Source organism: Danio aesculapii, chromosome 7 (genome assembly GCF_903798145.1).
Source record: "Danio aesculapii chromosome 7, fDanAes4.1, whole genome shotgun sequence".
Classification (NCBI taxonomy): domain Eukaryota; kingdom Metazoa; phylum Chordata; class Actinopteri; order Cypriniformes; family Danionidae; genus Danio; species Danio aesculapii.
In genome coordinates, this window is record NC_079441.1 from 48,122,492 (window position 1) to 48,149,314 (window position 26,823).

The window sequence follows — 26,823 nt, forward strand, 5'->3', positions numbered from 1 at the left end:
AACTTTCAAAGAGCTTCGAGGTCTTAGTGTAAGGAAACAGTGACTCCAGAACCTCAGTATTGACAAAAAAGTGCTTGTAGGATCCCAGTTACTGCAAAAGGGTCCTGCAAGCACTGCAAAGACTATCAGTGGTTCCTCAAGGAACCCCATTTTGAGAGAAAGACCTTTGAGGCACTTAAAATACATTTTAAAGTTCCTTGAGTACTCAACAGAGTACTTGAAGCACCTTTACTTTTTACAGTGCAGTTCAGTGATATTTCTTGAGTCTTCAGGTACAGCGCTGTGTCTGCACATGAAGCGAACAGCTCCCTCTATCATCACAACAGACACCCGTGAAGACCAGGAGGTACCTATGAGATGCGCGGATGCTGCTGGGGAAATATTCTAGTTTTCGTTCATAAATGGAAACCTCAAGACAGAGGATTAAAGACAAATGAAAACCACTGAAGGAATTAGCTGGCACCGCTCGAAGATGTTTGCGGTCGTTTTTTTAGGGGCTGTAAAACAGATCAGAGAAACAAAAGCGTGTTCGTGAAAACCAGCGCGAGAAGAGACACTCCGACAAAAGCAGAAAAAAACGGCGATGACCATCAACGCAAACAATGCTTTATGGTTCTTCTGCCAGGAAACAAAACAGAACCGAAAAAAATCTAAATAATTGAACACTTCCATTGTCAGTTCGTAACGCATTTGGAATAAGAAATATTTTGCTGAACTCAGACGGCAAACACTGGACTCCGATATGAAAGCTTTCCTGTTTGAACACATGTCGATAAAGAAATGAGTGTGTACAGTAAGTTTGAAGACGGCATCAACAAACCTGTCATTGTGTGATAATGTGTGTGTTTTGCCAGTGTACGCACTTCTCGTAACAGAAACGATGAGCAACCCCCTTTTTTGTGTAAAATATTGTTCTGGTTGAACTGAAGTGAGCAGGCAAGACAGACACAGGACAGCCTATCATCAGTCAACACACACATCTTCTGTGGTGACACCGGTTAGACATGCAAGATTTACTGAGAAAAACGCGTCTGCGGTAAGTATTCGAGATTATTTTAGGAAATGATTGCTGCCAGGTGACATTTCTTGACGAATGAACTAGCTTAAATGTAATTTAATAAAGTATCAGACTCGGCAGTTTTAAATGTCATTGTTTGAAGATGTGTTCAACACCGTTTTTAGATGGCATTAGCAAATCTATTCCGAGTGTGAAATACTTTATTTCAACATTTTTTTGCCATTCTAGTTGTACAAGATCATCACTGAAGGGGCAACAGTCTGAATTTTCCAGTCTGAGTGGGTGATGTGGCTGTGATGAGGATGCGCTTTCCTCTGAAGAAGATCCGCAAGCAGTTCAAACTCCTTCTGCTGCTCGTTTTACTTATGTTTGCCATTGGGTTCACCTATCTTCACATCAACCAAGGCAAAGCCATCAAACTCCACTTCAACTATGGAAAAGGTCAGTGTGGATGACACAAATCTAAAGCTCTTTAGAATGTCATACTTCTCAGCATAAGACACCTAAGAAACCTTATTAAACATCTCTGTAAATTGGTATTGTGCACAAAAATCCAATTGTGCAAAGTGGTTTTTGAAAATTAGACCTTCTATAATTATCAATTCAGTGTTTCTACTGGGTTTCAGGAGCAGGTTAATGAGGAAGTCAGAACAGTAAAATAGAGCTGTCCATTGTTAACGCCAATTGAGGATTTTCCCCTCTTCAGGTTAAAGTTTAATTATCTCTTATTTCTGCCCAGCTTACTGCCGATTGTTCCTAACTAATTTGTACTCTGGGTTGTACAACCATTAGAACTACAGATAAGACTTGAAGCAGCTCTGTGGAAAGATGATTTCCCTTTATGCTTTTAAAAGAGAAATTAAGTCTAACCCACAGGCACAATTTGATGAAGGTCCTGAAAGGTACTAATTCAGTGACAAGAGTTCCCTTTCCTTTAATTACTGTCAGCAATAATCATTTACCACACAAGTCTAAGAGCACTTGTGGTCTCTGGAATATTTTTCTGTTAAACTTAATGGTGTGTGTGTATATATATATATATATATATATATATATATATATATATATATATATATATATATATATATATATATATATATATATATATATATATATATATATAAATATATATATATATATATATATATATATATATATATATATATATATATATATATATATATATATATATAATATATATATATATATATATATATATATATATATATATATATATATATATATTAGAGTTGGCATCTCTGCAATATTTTTCTGTTAAACTTAATGGTGTGTGTGTATATATATATATATATTTATATATATATATATATATTTATATATATATATATATATATTTATATATATATATATATATATATATATATATATATATATATATATATATATATATATATATATATATATATATATATATATATATATATATATATATATATATTAGAGTTGGCATAATAGACTTTTTACATGTCCAAAGTGTCATTACAGTGGATAAAAAGCATAAACATCTAATATTTAATTAGAAATGATGCATATAATTTCTCAGACATTATTACCACAGAATAACATTGGATTGACCTTGAAAAAAAAGTGTGCTTTAAAATACATACAGTAAAGGTGTTTTAGCAAAAGTATGTACAATCTGATTGCTGTTGTTAAATATGTTGAACTGATGGTTGATATCAAATAATGCCAATGTATATACTTAATTATACTTTAGTTTAAGGATGTCACGGTGGTGCAGTGGGTAGCACAATCACCTCACAGCAAGAAGGTCACTGGATTGAGCCTCAGCTGGGTCAGTTGGCATTTCTGTGTGGAGTTTGTATGTTCTCTTTGTGTTGGCGTGGGTTTACTCCAGGTGCTCCGATTTCTCCCACAAGTCCAAAGACTTGCGCTATAGGTGAATTGAATAAGCTAAAATTGTCTGTGGTGTATGAGTGTGTATGGATGTTTCCCAGTGATGGGTTGCAGCTGGAAGGGCATTTGCTGTGTAAAACCTATGCTGAATAAGTTGGCGGTTCATTCTGCTGTGGTGACCCCAGATTAATAAAGGGACTAAGCCAAAAAGAAAATGAATGATTGAATGAATACCTAGATTGGATAGACACTGACCAGTGGTAAGGCCAGAGGCGTAGAGGGAGAGCACAGCCTGAATGGTAACATACATGGCAGGAACTTTAAATGTCTCAAACATGATCTGAAAAGACAGAAAAATGCATTCAGGGTTATTATCATTAATCTAAAGATAAAACAATAAGACAACATTACTTGCAATAAATTAAACATCAAAACAAATAATACAATTTGAACATATTTCAGCTACTTTGAAAATATATATTTTTGAAAGATTATTTGTTCTCCCCGTGTTGGCGTGGGTTTCCTCCGGGAGCTCCGGTTTCCCACACAAGTCCAAAAACATGCGCTATAGGTGAATTGGGTAAGCTAAATCATCTGTAGTGTATGTGTGTGCATGAGTGTTTATGGATATTTCCCATTGATGGGTTGCAGCTGGAAGTGCATCCGCTGTGTAAAAACATATGCTGGATAAGTTGGCGGTTCATTCCGCTGTGGCAACCCCTGAATAAATAAGGGACTAAGCCAAAAAGAAAATGAATGAATGAATACCTTAGTTTAGAAATCTACTTTGGTTTCTGACATTTAAACATTTTTCCCCTCTCTCATGCTAAAATAGCTCATAATTGCTCTGAGGACATTTTAATTCTGATTTAGCATTATAGACCAGCTGAATTGGATTTTTTTTTCTAAATCACAACCTCTTTTAACGTTTACCTTGAAGCCGTATGCCCTTTGTTATTAGAGGTGAAGTAATTGTTGTGGTTTAGCTGATAAACCATGACTGTATTTGAGAGATGAATAAATTTGTATATTTCTAATTATAGCATAAAGGCTCAAGGCTTTTTTTCCCTCATTGCTTTTCCACTGATTGAGATTTAAAAATGGGAGAGAATAGCTGCAAATTCTGTGGCTGAAGTTGACGGAGAGAAATTAGAGCTGCAGACTCTTTTAACCCATAGGTTAATGAAATCTGTGTTAAGCTCCACTCAACACACAAGGTAATGCTTATGCAAATGGGTGTTTTGGACAGATGCCACTGTTATCTCAAGTGAGGCGTTCCATAGGTGGGAAGTAAGAGTGCTAAGCTGTAAAAATCACTTGACCCGGTTAGTCATTAGTCAGGAGGGAGGTAAACATCTTGGAGGGCATGTTGATCTCTCTGGACCAAGGTGTTTTGGATAAACCCTTGTTGTCACACTGAAATAAAAAATGGCCAAACTTGGGTTATGTAATTGGGCACAAGACGCATCACCTGAATTATTCATCTCAACAAGCAGTATTGCACTCCGAATAGCATTTATATTGTGCATCTTGAATGTGAGCCTTTTCATCAGCAGGAGAGATCCTGCATTTGCGTTTAGGTGACTGAACAGTCCGTTGTCTGTTGACTTGGCTCGGGGCAAGGACACATGGAGCAGGTGGTGGTCCACTCAGCACCAAGACAGGAAGAGCATAAAACATGCAGATTTTAAAGAGCATTCTGCCAGTCAGAGAATCCAGAAATAAGCACATTTTGAATAAAATAAAATCGTTTTCAAGATGACTGGAAACATTTCATTAGCTTTGCAATTGAAATGTTTAGATATGTAAATTTTACAGTGTTACAGTTTTAGATTGGGAATAAGAATTTTGGCTAGAAAAGAAAAAAATGCTGTTATATATAATACATATTTTCTGTATTTGCATATCAAAGTGACATCAGGAAAATTTGAAAAGTCACAGTTCTTTATGTCTGCCTGTAGGTTTATAAAAACATAACCAATTAGTATCAAATACGTATTTAAAAAGCTTGTGACTATAGGTTGTAAGGTTCCCAAACTCTCAGCAAAATTTCATAGCTTCGCCTCACCTCCAAATTGAATAATTACATCTCCTTGATTGCAATGCAAAGGTCAAAAAGTACTGCCTTTACTCAAGAAACACTGTGCTTATACATGCTAATGTTTTATACATTTGAGGGACGAAGAAGAGTGTCTTAAGAGAGCATTTGCCATCCAGTCGTAGTCAAGACTGAAAAGTCTTTTCAAAGCAGTTCATCTTTTATAACATGAGATTGTGGCTAAATGTGTTCAAGGACAATAATAAACACAATAAACTTCATAGCTTATAGTGGATGAAAATGTAATGCTGTGCAGTTACTGCTTCAGATTGAGCAATTCTAATGACAAAATGCATATCTCTAACTTTTGATTTACTAAATTCTTGTAATATAATTAGATTTTGTTGTGTGAAATGTTATTAATACCATGACCATATGTAAAGCCTTTAAAAATAAATACTTCAACATTCAGTTTTTATTATTCCTTAAAAATTACAGGGTTTGGACATGTGATGACATGTATGCAGTATTTTTTACATTTAGCTCTCAAGCATGCAGTATCAATGGCATCTGATATCACTCAGTTAAAATTCAGGAATTAAATTTGAGAGTAAATAGAAGCATTTTTTTGTGTGTCTATCTATCTCTTGGTTGTGCAGGGCAGGACTGCCTAGCTGCAATTCATTAACATTTATTGTGGAAAAGGGTTGTATGGTTTACTGGTTCTAGTGTGATTCTAGCGAAACTAGTGTTTTTTTGCATGCTTTGTGCAGTTGTCGTTGTATAGCATTATACCTTAAATGATATTCAGTATTTTCTGATGAACACGTTGGATTTGTTTTCACAACAGTTTATATATGAGCAATATCACACTTGTTGCAGTGTGATATGGCTGTATATTAGCGCTGGTGAGAGGTGTGAGTTGGCACAAGGCTGCATGCTGAGTGCCTTAGTGTCCCACCAGTGACAATATACAGCCATATAACACTGCTATGAGTGTGATGTTGTGTTTATACAACAGTTTAATGGCATAATCATGAATATATAAAAAAGAAAGTCAAAGTTACAGAGAGTCTAAAAATCTTTTTGTATGAGGAACTACTTTCTTCTGCCGGCGACGCAGTGGCGCAGTAGGTGGTGCTGTTGCCTCACAGCAAGAAGGTCGCTGGTTCGAGCCTCGGCTGGGTCAGTTGGCGTTTCTGTGTGGAGTTTGCATGTTCTCCCTGCGTTCGCGTGGGTTTCCTCCGGGTACTCCGGTATCCCCACTGTCTAAAGACATGTGGTACAGGTGAATTGGGTAAGCTAAATTGTCCATAGTGTGTGTGTGTGTGGATGTTTCCCAGAGATGGGTTATGACTGGAAGGGCATCCGCTGTGTAAAAACATGCTGGATAAGTTGGTGGTTCATTCCGCTGTGGCAACCCCGGATTAATAAAGGGACTAAGCCGAAAAAAAAAAAAAGAATGAATGAGCTACTTTCTTCTGCCATTCATTTACAGCTGATGTCAGAACATCAGAAACCATTGCTCATTCACTAACATCACTTTAGAGCTAGTATTTAAATGATTCTTTAGCGTAATGTCTAAAGTGATGACAAAACAGGTGATTTTGCTAAAATTTTGAGATTAAGGCTGAACTGCATGAAATGCCATCAGTGTAGGGATATTTCCCAGTATTTCTCTGTTGCAATTAGAATATCATAATAATTAACCCCTAAAAAAGCCAAGGCAAAGCTAACACTACCAGAAACACTACCAGACTATGGTATGAACAGAACACCACAACATGCAAAAAAGAGAGATTGACTTAGAAAGTCACATACCTGTTTTCTAATGATTTGATCAACTGTAGTTAGAAATTACGCTGAGTTTTTCTCCTCTAAGGGCTTATTATGTGGTCTCTCTCGTCATCTTGTGGCAGAACACCAACCCACTTTGCTCTGCTCAGTATGACAGGCTGATCGATGCTGCCATGCTGTATCTCCAAAATTATCAATATTTAAAATAGGCACTGTCCTTATAAATAAACTGCATAGTTGCAATATAAACAACAACATTCTCACCTAAAACAGCCTCAAAAGTACATTATGTTGTTCAACAGCTGCAATTTTTGTCAAACTTTAGTGAGTTTATGATCTGCTGTCACTCTATGTGGGTAGAGTAATACAGAAGGGTGAGGAGGCTGTACGAGTGCTGTTATTGCAGAATATTGCACAGCTATTGACCAATCAGATTCGAGAACCAAACAGAACTGTTGTACAAATATAAATAATCTGTTATATATAATATTATTTATTACATAATATACATATACAGCTAATATACATAGATCACCAGTATTAGCACCCTTTAAATCAATGTTTACATTGTTTTTAGAACACCAAAATTCAAATTCCATCATTTATCCATCACAGTGAGTAAAATTAAAAAGTATAGCTCTGATATGCAGCAAAAGATTGTTGAGATTCACAAAATAGAATAGTGGTTGTAACAAAATAAAACATTGAAAATTATCATTTTCACCATTAGGCAGATAATTAAGAAGTTTCAAACAAATACAACAAATATTCTGAATCTACCTGAAAGAGGACATGCGTCTTCAATGTTTTGATGCAGGCAAATAATACAGTTCAAACAGCATACAGGATGTTTGGGATGGTTTTACAAAAATACTATGCTCAAAAACAAAGTGCAACATTCAGCTGACAGACACTACTGGACCTTTAAATTGACATTTTCTGTCATCAGATTAAAATGGAAACAGCGCTTTTCAACAACAAGCAAACAAGATGGGTCTTGTGAGCCTAGTTTTTTTTTTCTGCCAGAGGTCGTGGACGTGCTGTTTAAATACAGTATACAACAATGAACATTCCATCAAATGCCAACAGATAAAAAGAAATCTGACTGCCTAATAGAAGTATTATAATGGGCCATGATTGGATCTCTCATAACAATGATCAAAAACAAACATCACAAAACAACACAAAAATGGGTCACTGAGCACAAAAGTAGGGTTCTTCCATCGCCATCCCAGTCTCCTGACCTGAATCCTGTAGAAAATGAGTGGATGAACTGAAAAGGAAAGAGCACCAACATGGATCAGAGAACCTGAAAGATTTGGAAAGATTCTGTTTGGAAAAGAGCTCTCTAATCTCTATCTAGGTTTCCTCCAACATCACAGGCACTATAGGGGAAGATTTACAGTAAAGCTGCTATCTGGACAAACGGAGGTTGTAAAGTGTTGACTTAAAATGGTGCCAATGATGTTTGTTGGAGAAAAGAAAACTTAATGAGTTTTCTTGCCCATTTACCTTTGTTTAAGTTAAAAGAAAGGTTTGATTTAGTCTTTTATATAAGATAACAGGATAAAAAAAAAATCACATTTATTTTTTACAGCTTTGTTTATTCGTTTGCTTTATTTTATTTTGCTCAGGGTGCCATTAATTAATCAAGACTGTAAAAGTAAACCTATAATTTAATTTCACAATAACATATCTTATTTCTTTTGTTATGTGGGTAAATTTTTGGCAACAGTCCAAAAAACATTGTATAAATAAAAATGATTGAATTGTATTTTATTGCAAACTATTAGAATATTAAGTAAAGATCATGTTTCATGAATATATTTCATACATTTTCTACTTAAAATATATAAAAACTTACTTTTGGATTAGTAATTTGCATAGCTAAGAACTTAATTTGGCAATTTTCCAAATATTTACATTTTTTGAACACTCATATTCTAGATTTTCCAGTAGTTGTATCTCAGCCAATTATTGTCCTATCCTAACAAACCAAACCAAACCAAACATTAATAAAACACTTATTTATTCAGCTTACAGATGATGTATGAATCGCAATTACTAAAAACTGAAAATTATGACTGATTTTGTGGTCCATGGTCACATTTCTGTATTTACAGTTATATATATAATACATTAATTCGATAACATTTTTATGAAATTGTAATTGCTTTAGAAATATAATACAACCTCTAAGGAACATTGGACTGTCAATGTAAATACAATAGATCACAATAGACACACTTTCTGTGCCTTTTATCCAGTGCAGAGATTTTGTTTACACAAGTTTAATTTGAATAGTAACAACAGCTTTAATCTTATTAATGATGTATTCAAAAATCTGTTCTGTCTCATTGACATCTGTGTATTTTTGAAAGTCTGGTAGACCTGAATTATGAATTACAAACCCAACACTGCTAGGTATCATGGCACTACTAGGGATCACAAAACTTGAAAGCTCACAAATCTGAATTTTTAGGGCATTATACTGCAGTTAGAAATTCAGTATTTTTATAAAACTTGCGCTATGATTTAGTGATGGGAAGTTCGGATCATTTTACTGACTCGGATCTTTGAATCTCGTTCATCGAGATGAACGAATCTTTTTTCGAGTCACTTCGTTCATTTGGTTCAATTTGCCAAAATATATTTAAAATGTTACAAATTGCTTCCAAACACATCTACAACGAGCCCAAAAGGATGATCACACGACAAATAAGTCATAAATAGAATACTATAAGAAGGAGAAAATAATAATTCAATGTTTACCTGCTCTTTTTTTCTATGAAGGTATTTTTGTCTCTTTGCTCAGCTCACCTCTTCATGTCTTCAAATGTCAGTGGTTCGTTTACGTTACACTGACAGTCACATAATCTTAACCAATGTACCCAGTCTGAGCCGATAGGAGCCATTAGTTCACCTTTCGAGTCTTCTGGTTCTTGAGTCGTTCGTTCATCACGTGATAGAATGACTCAAACCTGAGGACTCGAGAGGTGAACGGATCAAATCTCTTTCCGGCTCTAAATGCATATGATTGGTCCGTGATGAACGAATGACTCAAACCCGATAGAGGACTCGAGAGATGAACGGATCAATTCTCTTTCCGGCTCTAAACGCATATGATTGGCTCATGATGAACGAATGACTCAAACCTGATAGAGGACTCGAGAGATTAACGGATCAATTCTCTTTCCGGCTCTAAACGCATATGATTGGCTCATGATGAACGAATGACTCAAACCTGATAGAGGATTCGAGAGGTGAACGGATCAATTCTCTTTCCGGCTCTAAATGCATATGATTGGCCCGTGAGGAATAAATGACTCAAACCCGATAGAGGACTCGAGAGGTGAACGGATCAATTCTCTTTCCGCTTCTAAACACAAATGATTGGCTTCTGCCTTTCCGCAATGAACGACTCAAAAGACTTGAAATAAACGATACCACCTGCACAAATGTGCACAGTCTGCGCACGCGCGGATGAACAAATCACTCCCTGAGAGAACTCGTAGTTCAAAATGAACGAATCGTTCAAGAACGACCCACCACTACTATCATTGGTAGTTAAATCTAGTGATCAGTTAGCTCATACAGTATCACATCAAAAAACATTAAGCTGCACTATGCATTCATTCATTCACTCATTTTCTTGGGCTTAGTACCTTATTTATAAGGGGTCACCAGAGCAGAATGAACCACCAACTATTCCGGCATATGTTTTATACAGCGGATGCCCTTCCAGCCGCAATCCAGTATTGGGAAACACCCATACACACTCACATTGACACACACACTCATACACTACGGGCAACCTTAGTTCGTCCAGTTTATCTGTAGCAACCGGCACCAACACAAACAACATACAAGAACATGCAAATCCACACAGAAATGCGAACTGGCCTGGGACTCAAACCAGCAACCTTCATGCTGTGAGACACAGTGCTACCCACTGAGCCACCAGCTGCACCATGCAAATTATTATTATTGTTATATTTTGTTCCCAAATTGTAAATGTTAAAAGAACAATGTTTTAAACACTGGAACACTGGAAATAAAATAAAAAACTACTTTACAGACTGCAGAGTTAAAGAATACCTCCTAAGCAAACCATGGTAGATTGCAGAACTGATTGCAATTGACTGAAATACTGTTCCACACACCGTTCTGAATGAATTCTGCAAGCATTACCACATAGATCACTTCATAGACTTCATCTCACTTAAATGAGAGGCAGTTGACTCACTGACATTCAAAAACCCATTCATGTGTCACCTACCCCTGCTATGAAGTTTGGACTGTGGCCGACCCGTGTGTGGGTTGCATACGTTCAGGTGTGAAGCCACTGGGCTGTTCTCAAAATGGATAAGCCCATCTGTGCCAGGCTCATTTCCTCCTTCAGCAGGTTATCACAGATGTTAATACATGAAATGAAACTGAGCTCCAAGCCCTTTCAAAACACAATATGATAAATGGGGTCACAGATGAAGCTCTTGTCGGGTCTGGGTGCCTTTGAGTGGTACAGCATGTTTCAGACACGCTAACGTACTGCAAAACATATAAAAGATCTCCCGAAATATATAGAAACAAATGGCTGCATGTCATTGCTGTTGATTTCGGTTGTTGGCAACTTGAATTCACATTGGTATTCCCGGAGGCAGCGGTGGCTCTGGCTCTGGGGCTAAAGATGTGCTCTGCGTGGCCCGAGTCCAAATGTAGAAAAGCCATTATCATTCCTTATTCAAGGCTCTTTTATTTAGGCATAACCAACAACCAGCTATATGAGAGGTTGTGTATAAAATTGTAATAAATTTGCTTCTAATGCTGAAAGCTTACGGGCTTTATTTTAACGATCTAGGTGCAAAGTCTAAGCACATGGCGCAAAAGCATTAAGGGCTTAAATCCAGCTTTTTCACTTCACTAAAGACTCTCCATTAGCCTACATATTTAATTTTATTTGTGCTGGTCTGAAAATAGCAGCAAATCGCACCAAACACATCTTGCGCCTTTTTGTGCCAGGTGTATGATAGAGCCCTACATATTGTTCTTTACTGTCTACGCATGACAACTTGTATTTTTACGTTACTTAATCAGGTTTTAACTTATTTTTAAACAAATTTTAACTTGATGTTTTAAGTCAGCTTAATTGATGCAATGTAAAATGACTTGTAAAGTTAAATTAGTTCAACTTAACACTTTAATTGAGCAACATATTTTTTCACAGTGTACTGCAAATGTTACTTTTACTATTTTCTCTTTGTCGTTAGGGCTAGGAAATTAATCGAAAAGTAATCGAAATCAACATTGAGAACCTATAATGGATTAAATTTTTCCAGATCAATTAATTTGATTATTTTCCCTTGTCACATGACCCCGCTCTGGCTGGTTTATACTTCTGCGTCAAGCACACCATATGGTCCGGCGCAGCCTTTGCACGATCGCATACGCTACTTTACTACAGGTAAAATCATTGATTTTGTTTCCAAAAGTGCAAGTTATTTATTTTCACTCTTTTGTAAGAAAAAAACTGACCTTTTAGAGGAAAATTGTTTTAATTTCAGTTGTTTAATGTTGATGTTCAATAAATAATCATAGATAGTAGATAGTGTGTGTTTCTTTTATTTATTTTAAAATCAAGTAATGCACCCTTCATTCAAAAGTCTCTCACCTGTAATATGTGAGCATATTTGCTGTACAAAACCTGTCAGTGAACTACAAGGGCAAAAAAATAAATAAATAAATCAAATAATTGTTCATTTATCATAATCAAGTAAAAATGTTCAATTAATCAAGATTTAGATTTTAGGCCAAATTGCCCAGCCCTATTTGTGGTAATTAATGTTTTATCAATCAGTTGATTTCCAAACTCGTACCATGAGTAAAAAGTCAGAGACAGGCAGTCTGTGGATTGAGCATAAACAATCTTTTTTTTTTACAGGTTGTTTTGCGGTAGGAAGGAAAGGAAAAGTTTTATCCGTGTGTAGGCTGATAGTGCCTGGTGCAATAAGCCGGTTGAGTTGTTCCTTAGAAGATGGTTTGACATTCAGTCATGCTATCATTATATTATTTTCTCCTCCTGTCAGTCGCTCTTCTAGGTTGAGCTGTGCGAGTTTGGGCTTATGTGGGTAAAAGCTTGTTATTGTTATTCATACTTTTAATAAGGATGCAATTGATTGAAAGAAATTTTACAAATAATATATCTTGGAATTATGCTCTCTTGAACTTAATTACTTTATATATTTAAAAGTACGTCAAAGTTTTAGCAACAAAAAATGTTAAGAAGCATAACTGTTTTCAACTTTGGTAATGATAAAATGACATGTTTCATGAGCCCCAAATCATATTAGACATGTTGATTGTAGTAATCAGTCTTGAACATTTCACAGTAATAAATAAGGGCTGTAACTACAATAATAATGATAAAGAATGAGATTTATAATTCTGATGATTAAGCAGTACCAGAGTTCACACCACAGCTATAACTGAATTGAGAAACAAATCACTTTCAGAACTATTATTTTTCCCAGCTGATAATAGCAAAAACACAACCAGTCAGAAACCATTGGGATATTAAGGCTTGTGGATTTAAAGCAGCAGATAACATTGTGGAGAAGCTCACACTGAAAAAGAAATATATATATATATATATATATATATATATATATATATATATATATATATATATATATATATATATATATATATATATATAAGTATATATATTTTTACTTTTTTTGTTTTGTAATTTACAGTCAGTCAGTCTACAGTATGCATTAGATAATCAAATAAATAACTGTTGGTTAATTAAAATCATTCTGCAATTAAAATTTAAACTGTCTGACAAAAAGTGATGTTTATTTATAAACTAATTTCAAGAGGAGCACATGCTATGATTGGTCGCGACTGGTCTCTCATTACCCAATGCATGAATCACCAATCAGATGATTCCTAACTCACTAAATTACCAGAGTTTCTTACTTCAGTTATCTTCACCTTGAAGAATCCCCCCTTCCACCCATACTCCTCCACCTTACCTTTTATAGAGCAGCATGGTGGCCCAGTGGTTAGCACTGTTGCCTCACAGCAAGAACGGTTTAAATCCTTAACAGGCCAGTTGTTGTTTCTATGCAGAGTTTACATGTTCTCCCCGTGCACACGTGGGTTTCCCCTGGGTTCTCCGGTTTCCTCCCACAGTCCAAAAACATGTGTCATAAATGAATTGATCAATCTAAATCAGCACTATAGTAGAGCTCTTAACTAGCAGTATATCACTTTATAACAATTTTTAATCTGTCATCAGCCCTAACTAAGAGGGGAGTTCTCGAGATCTACCTGAGCTCAAACTCCCCTCTCGCCCTGCAAATGGGAGGGGGCCCTGGGCTCGAGGATCTTATGAGCTCAGGGCTCTCTCCCAGGACAGCATGCCAAACACACTTTATAATCAATCATCATCAACTGTGAACTCTTGAAAAGTACCTCCAGCATCGAGGAAACTCTGTCTGCGCTCTCTTGTTTTCACAGTTAAAAATCTCAATCAAAAATCACAGATAGGCTGGATATACTACACTGAAAAAAAAGATGTCTGCAAAACTGTTGCAAACAATTTATTTGTGTTGAATTTAAACAAACAAATTAAATGTTATAATGTTCAACTTAATTTTTTGTTTAAATTCAGCCCAAATAAATTGTTTACATCCCCTTAACGTAAAAACATTTTGTAAATCTGCTGGTTACAAAAGTGTAAATGCAACAAGTATAGCAAAAACTGAAACTAATACTGCTATAACTTATTCATTAAAATTAAATTTAAATTCTAGCAGATTGATGAATTCTCGCAACAGCTCCACTCATCTTTGAAGAATGTTATCTACCAAGCAGCATCTACACTGTAAAAAATGCTGGGTTCCACACAATTCTTTCATGTTGTCTCAGCACAAATTGATTAAGTTAACCTAATCCTTTTTTTTTTAAGTTGATTGAAGTTAAAACAATTAAGTTGTCCCAAAAACATAAGAATTGTGTTGTTTGAACTCATTTAAAATAAGCTGTTTGAACAAGACAAACAAGTTTTTTTTTTGAAGTGTACATATTTTTTGTCTTAGCGAAATGCAAAGCAGTCATACTGCAAAGTGCAAAGCAATCATATTGTATGTTTAATTTGCTTTACTGCTTAGAATATCTCTTATTGTTCACTCGTGTGGATGCAAATGTTTTTAGGGTGAACATGCCTTTTATACTTTTGAAGAATGAGCTAAAAAATTCCATCGTTGTTGTGTTTAGGGGTACATGCGAACAGTGTGACACATTTACAAACATACCTACAGCAGGGTGTAAACAGGGTGGTAAAAACAGTATACCATCAATGTGCCTTAATTTGTTATTAAAATTTCTCAGTAAAAGTGTCAATACTCTGTCAAATAATTTATAAGAGTGTACTTATTATTTAATAATAATAATTATAAGTTTTATTTTATTATGATTATTTCATAATTACACTTTGAGTGCCTAAAAAGCTCTACATAAATGTAATGATTTATTAATATTTAATGACAGTTTAAGCCTCCTCTGTATTTGGGGTCAAGAACAAAAAAATATGATGTTATTATACAATTCATAACAATTATTATGACCTCAGTACAATTGTGTTTATGACAGATTTATGACAAGTTATGTTTTATTGATAATGTAAAGTTAATATAACAAGGCATCACAAACAATGTCATCTTTAAAATTAAAGAACTAAGCTATCATTATAAAGCTTTCATGACACAACATTCTTTTGAACACCACCTTCAAGTAAAGTGTTACTCACAGGTGTTTAGAAGTTAAAATAAACTCCCCCAGAAAGTTTGCTTTGGTTAGATGCACTGAAAAAAAAAATATTCAAAGATGATTCCTTGCATTTACTCAATTTTTTCAAGTTAAGTGGTTGTAAACAATTTATTTGGGCTGAATTTAAACAAACAAATTAAGTTGAACATTGCTCAATTCAATTTGTTTGTTTAAATTCAACACAAATAAATTGTTTGCAACAGTTTTGCATGCAACACTTTTTTTCAGTGTGTTTCAAATTGCCTGTTGGTAAGATTTTGTTCAAAATTACAACTTATCAATTTGTTTTTCTACATTTTGAACTAAAATTAAACAAGCCAAAAGTCATAACATGCTAAATCACTGTCAAAGCTAATACATTATCAATAATTGTTTTTCTACGGTTTCTAAGTGAAATAAACATTAGGCAGTAAAACACCAACAACTTTTTTTCTCCTTATTCACATAAAATTATGAATGCAGGGGAAATTATTGATAAATATAGAGATATTTGTGTGCCAAACTTTGTGCAATACCAGATAAAGACCTCAAAACATTTAATGATATATATGATTTGCAAACAAATACGTTTGGGTGACATATCTCCATATGGACTTTTTTTTTGTTGCCTTCGTAGCTAACATTGTACACCATAGTGATGCAGAGTGCTTAGGTATGAGCCCTGTGAATTATTAATTGACAAAAGAGCTTAAAGTAAAAGCTGGAAAAATGTATTAGTTTATTTGTACAGTATTTAATTTAAGTCAGATCCTGAGGTGTTATTAAGCATTTCCAGACATAAAAAAAACCCTTTGAGATACTGCTTGATTTACTTGCTGGCTTATTTACTTTTATTCTTCGTTTGAGCTGTTGGATACAGCATTGTTTACTCCTTAAGTAGATTTATAGATAGATAAACTGGGAAACATGTCTCCACAGAACTTTGCTCTGGACTGGTGTTTGGGTGTAATGGATGTGTTTCCTTAGCCTGCTGATGTGACGAAGAGTTTGCTTTGTTGTAAGCGTGTTGTGGCAAATTGGTGCAGGTGTCATTTGAATCACTATTTCAATGTGCTGAATTATTCCACAAGCAGTGAAATAGCAGGGCGAAGGCGGCTGAACATCTTTCACAAATGTACTTTGGTAGCTCTTGTACCAATATTACTTGGACTAGGATGTTCCTCTGGATTTAAAGCTTCAGTGTTTTGCAATAGTTGAATTTTTGCATTGTAATTGTGCAACTTATATTTTTTTTTACAGTTTTTTATCTGTTGTTTTTGGAATGGGCGACATAGTGGCTCAGTGGTTAGCACTGTCGCCTCACAGCAAGAAGGTTGCTGGTTCGAGTCCTTGCAAAGTCCCTGCAAAAGGTGAAAGAAATGATGACGGAGAAGTCAAAAAGAGCGAATTTTGCAGAGTGGGAAAATGTACAGCAAGTTGTCAGGGAAAATAACGAGGTCACTCGCTACATTGAAACCGCTGTCATGGAAAATGAAATGGATGTTCTTGGCTTGTGGAAGATGTGCAAACAATCCTACTGTACCTAAAACTTGCAACATTAGCCAGGGGTGTGTTTCCCAAACAATGACATAACTTGCAGTTGAACTATCATAGTATGATGCATAGTTTGGGAAAAGAACGATGTAGTGACGAGTGTTTCCCAAAACCTGTAGTTTCTCTATCGCACATACATCATTTGAACCACGTTAGTTATAATGTAAATCGCCCATAATGATGCTCTGAACGGGGTGGTAACAACTTCTTTAGAGAAGAAACCCATAATTTCTTAAGTAACCCATAAGTTATAATGTTTTACACGTACACGCATTCAAAAAAAATTTCAATATTACTTTTGGTAAAAACATGCACTCCTTTTCCATATTAACTGAAATATATATGTTTCCTTTACAAATATTATTGAGAACATTGCATATTCTATTCTAAAACATAAAATCACTTACAAAAGCTAACATGTATTCCAATATCATATATAAATAAATAATGAGGCTATTTATTAAAAAAATGAAATGTAATATTTATTATTTATTAGGAAATGAAAAGAATCATACTTTAATAATAAAATTTATAATAATTATAATAATAATAATTATTATTATTAAGTAAGATTTTGTTTATTTATCTATATTTTTTGAAAAGTCTACTTTTACAATTTGACACATGCAAACCACTGCAGAAATGTTTTAACCAACAGGCCCATGTCATATTCAGTACAGATATTTAAAAAATAGCCTACTATAAATTAAAAGCATTAACGTATGCTATGTTTTGTTTTCACAAGCTTTGGAGGTGTAACATAAATTCTGCTTTTAAACAATAGATCACCTATAGCTTTCATCATGAGCCATGGCTTCTAAAATGACATCAATGTTTTCAAAGTGCACTATGAAGGCAATGCAATTATAAACATGAAGATCGCTTAAATTGAACTGTAAAAATACTTTGAAAGCAAATTACACCTAGTAGAGATGACTTTAATGCTTTTTTTAAATCATTCCAAGTTTTAGAATGTTAGAGTGTTCTAAATGAATAGGGCAAAGGGGGGATAACTTGGAATAGAACACAGCCAGGAACTATTTTTCTAACTACGTCAGGTCCAGAGGTGTAGTTGCAAGTGTATAAGTTTGCGACGCAGTTTGCGAATGTTCGTTGGAATTCCGGATTTGGGAAATGGCAAATCAATGAACTATGTTAGTAACAACGGAACTTGCGACCTTAGTTGGCTAATGATGGTTTTCAGAAACGCACACCAGATCAGTAGTACTATGCATACCAATCAGTAGCAGCAGTGAAAGGGTGTTCAGTGGTGCTGGATGCACCATCAGTGGATCTACAGTAGATTCAATAATGTTACTCCATAAAAATACGTAGCCTAATCTTGGTGAGTAAAGGATTTTTAAATTATAACCAAATATTAATTAAATCATAAATCTATAATGTAAACAGAGTATATAGACTAATTTGGCATTATTCTTTTATTATTCAGCTTCACCGTTGCCTTAAGGTGAAACAAATTCCGCAGAGCCTTTATCTTAATTTCTTTATTGTCAAATACCCGTCCTAATTTAGAATTTATTTTAATTTTAAGAAAGACTTATTTTTATTGGTGTGTTGGCCAATTTAACAAGTTTTATGCCTAGGCTGAGTGCTGAGATATTACGATGTTACAGAGGATTTATTTTATTTCTTTGTTCCAACTTCTAAGTGGCCCATAGCCTACGTTTGTTATGAATAAATTATGTTAAAACACGTATAACGACTAATTCTTTTTTAAAAAAGGCAAAAGAGCTGTGTGTTTTATTATTTGAATAATGTCTGTAAACGGGTTCAGGCTTTTAAAAGCTGTCAATCAAAATGTTCTTGTCGGGCTGTGTGAATGAGTGTATGGGTCTTTCTCAGTGATGGGTTGCAGCTTGAAGCTCATCCGCTGTGTAAAACATATGCTGGATAAGTAAATAAAGGGACTAAGCCAGGGATGTCCAAACTCAGTCCTGGAGGGCCGGTGTCCTGCAAAGTTTAGTTCCAACCCCAATCATACACACCTGAACTAGCTAATCAAGCTCTAAGCATATTAGAAACATTCTTGCAGGTGTGTTGAGGCAAGTTGGAGCTAAAATCTGCAGGACACTGGACCTTCAGGACCGAGTTTGGACACCCTTGGACTAAGCCAAAGGAAAATTTATGAATGAGAATGAATGTTTTTGGAACATGAAGCATTCTTCTTCTTTTAACTAGGTAAAAAATTTAGATGGTTTTACTTTTTAATGCGCGTTGTGTGTGTGTGTGTCTGCTACATTTTTTCCAAAATCAGGGGGGATCTGTTGCACATAGGATTCATTTATAGAATATATACTGTATGTAAAAATACACACAATCTTTTGACGAGTTGCTGCTCATCCCTTTCATGTGAGATGACGCCACCATAGCAATGCAAGCTTCTTTGTTGGCAAATTATGGACTGTCCACCCAAGGAGTTCAAAAGAAAGGAGGTCTCGACACTCTTCCACCTTGATGTCAAAAAAACCTTAGGGAACCATGAAGAGAGTAGCACAAAGAGAATGACAAGAAGCTGCTAGTGTCTCACACTGTAGATGGGAATAGACTGCAATATGTTGACCAACAGAGTTGACAGTCAATTTTCAAACAACTAAATTAAATATGGCACTCAAAGCTCTGCCAGTTTCCTTTGAATATGCAACATTTAGTTTGTGCAATACTTAATTCTGAAAAAAAAAAAATACAAAAAAAATACAAAAAAACTGAAAAAAAAATTCCTGGAATGAGTTGTTCTTTTGACAGATCCTGTGTTCCGTTTGTTTTCACCATGTGACCTTCCCCATGTGCTCCTTTGTTCTAGTTCCCGCCATGTGTTAATGCTCATCACTGCCACCTGTGTTTCACCCCTGTATACAATCAGTTCAATCATCCTCTGTGTATTTATATCCCTTAGTTTGATTCAGTCATGTGCTGCATCCCAATTCGCATACTATCCCTTCTAAATAGTATTTGAAAGTAGAATTAGTATGTCCCAAATTGTTTTATGTTGAAAAGAGTACACCAAAGGTTCATGTATGGTTTACTATTTCCAGTAAAAACTCGAAATGTAGAAGCCTCCATACTCTAACCGCTGATATTGACCACAATACATTGCACGTAGGATGTGAAATCGATTAGAACTACAAATGCGGATGCCCTTCCAGCTGCAACCCATCTCTGGGAAACATCCATACTCATTCATCTTTATTCTATTTTTAGGCTCAATTATAGCATAAAAATGCATGGCACAAAATCCAAAATAGTTATTAACAAACAAACCAACCTTAAGGCAAATCATAGTTGCAACATAGGCTCATTCTGAAAATGTAGCCCTATATACGTTTCTGGAGATCGTGAATTATGTAGCCAGAAGTACGTATGGCTGCATAAAATTTTTTTTAAATGAACGCTACGGGGCAGTATGACGCAGTTCCTTTTATTGCTTACCAGCTGACCACTTACCTCCGTAAGGACAGCTTTTCCGCTGTCCCGTTAGCTCGTCAGCGGACTTGAGATGCAGAGAGGAGTTGACCATGACCACGAGGTTCAAGTCCAGCGACGAACGTTTGCTAGAAAGCCGGTAAGACAAAAACAAAGTCAAAAAATTTAACGAACAAGTAAATAACAGGGTGAGAATGTGGTAAAAATCAATTGAGGGCTTTTCTTTTTCTGGATTACTTTTTAAAACTGTCAATTGGGTTTAGGGAATTGGGTGGTCGGATCAATCTATGCTTTTTTACAATACTATTGGTTGGGTTAGGGAAGGGGGAGGGTTGGTCAGTTGAGTCGTTCAGTCTGTCAAACAGCCAATCGAGAGCGGCCTCTGGTGGATTTACGAGAGAACAGCATGTGCGAATGGCACTCGCAAGAGAAACTTGAGATCTAAAAAAGCGTACACAGCGGCCTTTGGTGGACTCGCGAAAACAAAAGCTGCAAAAAAAGTTTCTAGAATGAACCTGGGTTGCATATTTAGATGTCTTAAAAAGCTGCAGCATTAGCTGTACAGTAGCTCCACCTGAATGGTGGTTCTTGTTTTGTCACATGCTGCTGTTTATGTATGAGATATTCCTGATTATTTCCATTTTAACCTATTTATTATTTAACTTGTTTCCCTGTAGCTTAAAATCCTGCTAAGATGTTACCTCAAAAAATCTAGGAAAATGAACTGAACTTAAGTATTGCAGAATAAGTGGTTGAACTTGATGTTTATTATAAGATACTTTTGATATAACCGTTTACTATAAGCTACTTTATTAACCTATCATCTTGAAGACTTTAGTAATGTATTTAGACAATTCACACAGAGGAATGTTTAGTGTTTCTTCAAGAATGTTTCAGAAGACACATTAACAATGAGGTAAAGCTAAAGGTATAACTCCAGAACAACTTGGCATTACAATGGTTTCAGCAAACACAGCCCTTGTTCTCAAATTAATTTGTGTTAGCTGTTAACATCTGTCCTCTGTGACCTTCTCTCAGACAGAGTTGTTGCATTATCACATCTGTTTTAGTTCAAGTATTTTGCATCTAGTTGATTTAATTGGTCCCACAGAATCAGTTGTGGATCAGCCTACAGAAGGTGACGTTCACAGCTCTGGTCCTTCGGTAACGTTCTCTCCTTTTTATTGTAAGACCAGCTGCTGTTCCCATCGGGATTGTGGGTATATTGGTCTACTCACAGAGTGAAGAACAGTACATGTTTATTCTAGTTGCCTTTCTGTATAGAACATGTGTAAATATCTGCTTTTAACCTAATGATAGATTCAGGTGACCTGATTTAGGTGTTGTTTTATAGTCAAAACCTGCGGCACTGAATTGATTTGTGAAGCATTTGGCTGCACTGTAACTTCCAATGGCAGTTGCCAATCACAATCTTCAGACAATGGTTGAGGGACTGGACAGTCTGTTTTTTCAGCAGGAGATCTGTCTCTTCTTCCCTTTCATTTAATCTCCCGTTCACTCAATGTGAAACGTATAGTAAGTATCTCTCTCTCATTTGCCCAAACAGAGGAATCTAACATATGCATGTATTCAGTTATAAATATTAATGGTTCTGCCGCACTCTCCATTCTTTCAGAGCTCAGAGGCTCAACTTGAGGACTCAAGAAAAACCCATTTCTGAATCTCCACACAGGTTCATTTGTGATGAACTGGGAGAATGTCTTTCTGCCCCACACTATCTGCCCCACATTCTTTTGTTTATATCTGTCACACACACACACACACGTCAGACTGTTTAGCACCGTAAGAATACACTTAAAATTATTTTTATTTTTGTACGCTAAAGCTTTACCTGTATATTAGTAATGTATCTTTATTACATGGATTATATTTATATTAAATAATATTAATGTTGTGTATTGTCTCGAGCATCACTGGCTGTTTTGAATAATTTGGGATGTTGTGTTCGTCTTTCAGTTGCTCTCAGTGGCAAAGCAGAATCTTGACATAGTTTAGCTACAGTGAGGCTCAAATGTGCACAGCATGCTGGGAAACCAAAGAACTTATTGGACCAGGGGGCTTTTTTGTCTTCTTTTTTTTTAAACAGCATAAAAACTTTACTGCTAAGGACAAACCAAAGACTCATACACAACAGGTCTTGTAGTATGGAGAGCTGCAGGGACAACATGAAACCTTGAAAGAAAAATTCACCGTTGGTTCTTTAAGATTTTAAAATGGGGTCTTAAAGGGCACCTATGATGAATATCATCTTTTGTAAGCTGTTTGGACGGAACTGTGTGTAGGTGAAGTGTCCACAGTCATAATGGGGTGATATAAAGACAATAAACCTCTTTTTTTATTTTTATTTTTTTATTTCCTGACATTAAAATAGTCTTTTACATTTTGAGGCTGACTGCACGGTGACATAGTAGTGTGCTTTCCCCGCCCACTGTCTTAATTGACAGCCGCATGTTAACATGTCTTCGTAGTAACATATAATCATATCAACAAGACAGGACGTGCACAAAGCAACTGGGATTAAGAGATCTGTTCAGCTCTCTGTGATCATCAATCGTTGGCCGTGCTAAAACAGTGCAAAGTCAAACATGTGCGCTGTGTGTGTCCTCGCTGTTTGTCTGAGTGTGTACGTGCATGAACTTTGTAATGACATGTGTGACTCATCATTGCAACTCCACAACAAATGTATCAAATAATCATTGGTAAAGTTCTTACTGTAGTATTTTTCTCAAATGTTATGTGAGATCTGCTTCCTTCATGTCTGTCACAGTGCTGTTTATCTGACACAGCCGAGGCGGAGATTAGAACTAACATTAAAGGCACAGGCCACAAAAACAGCTACAATGTGTTCAAAGCAGAAAATCCAGTATTCTGAAAGGTCTAATAAATAATCTGATGGGTGTTTGACTGAAACTTCACAGACACATTCTGGAGACACAAAATACTTATCTTTTTTACTTATCTAAAAAGGGGAAAAATAGGTGTCCTTTAAAGGATAAAAATAAGGTCTTGATTATACTTGATATTTTGGTTTGACAATGTAAACTGTACACACCATAAAAGTTCTTAGTTATTTCTCATTTTCGATATGGGTGTGTAATTTTATGTTATATAGCAAAACATTAAACCATTATATTAGCTTTATTATCTCAAACTTAAAGGAATCAGCAGTGAATATTTGTTTTTCTGTGTTTTGACATCATTCTGAATGAACACTATTAAATCATACACAGTAGTCTCATTAGGGCAGTTATAGGAACAAATAAAATAATTACATTTATATACATATTTTCTAAGCTAAACATCATCTAAAGAACATGCACACATAAGAGCAGAATATTTGCTGTCAGAAATGTATAAGTGTAGTGGTTTGCAGAAATATAATAATAGTAAAACATTGTGCCACATGTTAACATGTGTGTTTGTGGCCAGTTTCTCTCTTGTCATTAGTCTCAGTGGGGCAGGCTGCTGGAGTGCAGTTCCCTCAGATGTTGTAGTGGCAGCTGGTGCACAGATGTTAGAGTCGCCGTCAGGCTCTTTGGATAAAGGGCAAAGAGAGGCCATAGGCACACCTGCCATTTGTGTGTGTGTATACCTATCCTGAAAGTGCAGGTGCATTTCTATATAAATGAATAAAATAAATAACATACTCTTTTGCTATTGTATTGTAAAGTCTGTCTGAAGTCAACATCGACATACTTTACTTTGTTAACTTACAAGTGAAGTTTCATAAACTAATTTGGAGAGGAGCACGTGATATGATTGAGCATGTCTGGCCGCTCATCTGTAATCAGTAATAATCCAATCAGAGTGATCCTAGTTTACTATAAATGGATCATTTTCTCCCTACTGTTTCTATCTTCGTTTGGAAGAATCCCCCCTTCCACCCTATCTCCTCCTTTTCCTCCCTTTTCTAAAGGGGGAGCTCTCGAGACCTACCTGATCTCGGATCTCCTGATATGCTTATCGACCGGGCGGGAGCCCTGGGCTCAAATATCTCCGAGCTCAGGGTTCTCTCCCGGGACAGCATGCCAAACCTGCTTTATACGCCAAGCATATCTAAGTGGCAACTCTTGAATTCTCTACTTGAACAATTCATCAGTGCAAGTAAATACTATCAGAACTTTTTTTTTTTTTCAAATGCACATATATCAGTGATGCAGTGTTGCCAGATTTTGCCCAAACAAAATGTATTTTTCGGTATATGTTACTTTATTTAACCAGATAAAAAACCCATTGAGACCAAGATCTTTTTTGCAAAGGTGACCTGGCCAAAAGTTCCGCAACATACGACTTATGTAAAATAATAATAATAATAATAATAATTAAAAAGTAAAGATATTATAAAAATACAGTTTCGTTATTCAGCTATACCACATTACAATATGTCAAGAACACATTACATTGAGAAAGGGACTGTTGTTGTCTGTTATAAAGAATAGAGCGAAATTATTACATTAGGATGAGCTCAGACATTTTTAGCTCAGACTGAAGAGTATTCCAGGATGAGGGGGCAGCATGACTAAAGGCTCGCTTCCCTATTTCAGTTCAAACCCAGGGAAAAGACAAATGATAATTTTCACTTGAACGTAGGGCATACTGGCTTTTTGACCCATGAAGAAGGTAATGTAGGTATAAAGGCGCCAGACTCAGAAGAGTCCAGTGAGTGTAACTTCTTACATTCAGAGAAGGCCACTCATCTTTGGCATACAGTTCACAATAGTGAGTTAGTCTACGTCAACCTGTAACAAACTTTAGTGTGCTATGATAAACAGAGTTTAAGGCATTTGGTTCCAGTCAAGCAATTGTAAAAATGTTGCAGGTATGACTGCATAAATAAGAGGCAGATGACAGAATATTCCCCATCCCCAAAATAAATCCTGACATCCCTTGCTTGGGACCATTTTTAGTATATACGATCTAATATTTCAATAAAATGCCTATTATTTCAGCATATTTGACACTTAGTTATAATAAACCACATCAGACTTTAATCTCTGTCTCAATCTACAAATCTTATCAGCTGCCACACACCTCTGAACAACATAAAACACACAGGAAATCATTAAATCATAGCTAGCGCCCTGCTGCACTAAGCCAGATTGATCTTTTTATAGAGTCTGTATTGTTAAAGAGCTGTCTTGTATGTGAGCGGGTGGCATGATGTAGGTGCTCTGTGTGCTGTCACTTCATCAGATAGACACAGATCAGACAGACCCATCTCGGCGCAGACAGCAAGTGTCAAAACCTGTCTAGAAGAATCTGTTATGCATCTCTAGTTGATTTTTCTTCATTGCCCTGCAATCGATATTCTTTATTTGATCACTCTAATGTGACTCCTCATACACTCTCAGAAATAAAGGTCCAAAAGGGACATTGTTGTACATTTTAGGTACTAAAATATGTACATTTAAGACCATATAATGTTTACTTTTTAATGCTCGATCCAAATTCTACCCCTTCCCCTTACTCTACTCTTGTTTTGCATGTTCATGTGAAGGGGTAGAGGTGTCTCAATTCTCTTTAGTTTAAAGGCGTAGGGCTAAGGGGAAGGACTAGAGAGCCCTTGAAATTGACACTTTCCAAGACCACACTAGAAACAAAGAGGTATTAAAATGAATACACCAGGTACAATGGTAACATGGCTGGGAACATGAGTAAGGAGATGCCTAAATGGAAGCATTATTAAGAATTTTTTACATTAAACAGGCATATATTTAATACACTACCTGACAAAAGTCTTGTCGCTTATCCAATTTTTAGGAACAACAAATAATAACTTGACTTCTAGTTGATCATTTGGTATCAGAAGTGGTTTATATGAAAGGCAAAAGCCTCTAGATTATGCTTATTTTACCAATTAAAATATGATCATGCCTTGATTTTTAATTATTTAATTAGGACAGTAAGCTCTGACTTTGCTTAGACAAAAGTCTTGTCACTTAACAGAAATAATGTCCAGTATAGAATATAAAGTCATGCTGCAGTGAAAAAATAATGAATATTGTTTATGACTCCCATTAGCTTGGAGGATTGCGTCCATACATCTCTGCAATGACTCAAATAACTGATTAATAAAGTCATCTGGAATGGCAAAGAAAGCGTTCTTGAAGGACTCCCAGAGTTCAAGATTCTTTAGATTCATTTTCAATGCCTCCTCCTTCATCTTACCCCAGACATGCTCAATAATATTCATGCCTGGAGACTGGGCTGGTCAATCCTGGAGCACCCTGACCTTCTTTGCTTTGATGTGGAGGCTGAAGTGTGA

General features: G+C 35.8%; 1 protein-coding gene across 1 annotated transcript in view; it reads left to right on the forward strand.

The window, feature by feature from the left end:
• The first annotated feature begins 329 nt into the window (after nt 1-329).
• b4galnt4b (beta-1,4-N-acetyl-galactosaminyl transferase 4b) overlaps nt 330-26,823 on the forward strand; it is a 154,520-nt gene continuing 128,026 nt past the window's right edge. The window contains exons 1-2 of the mRNA XM_056462036.1: nt 330-1,036; nt 1,247-1,459. Of these exons, the coding sequence (XP_056318011.1) occupies nt 1,315-1,459 (145 nt within the window). The 5' untranslated portion in view covers nt 330-1,036; nt 1,247-1,314. The remainder of the gene's footprint in view (nt 1,037-1,246; nt 1,460-26,823) is intronic.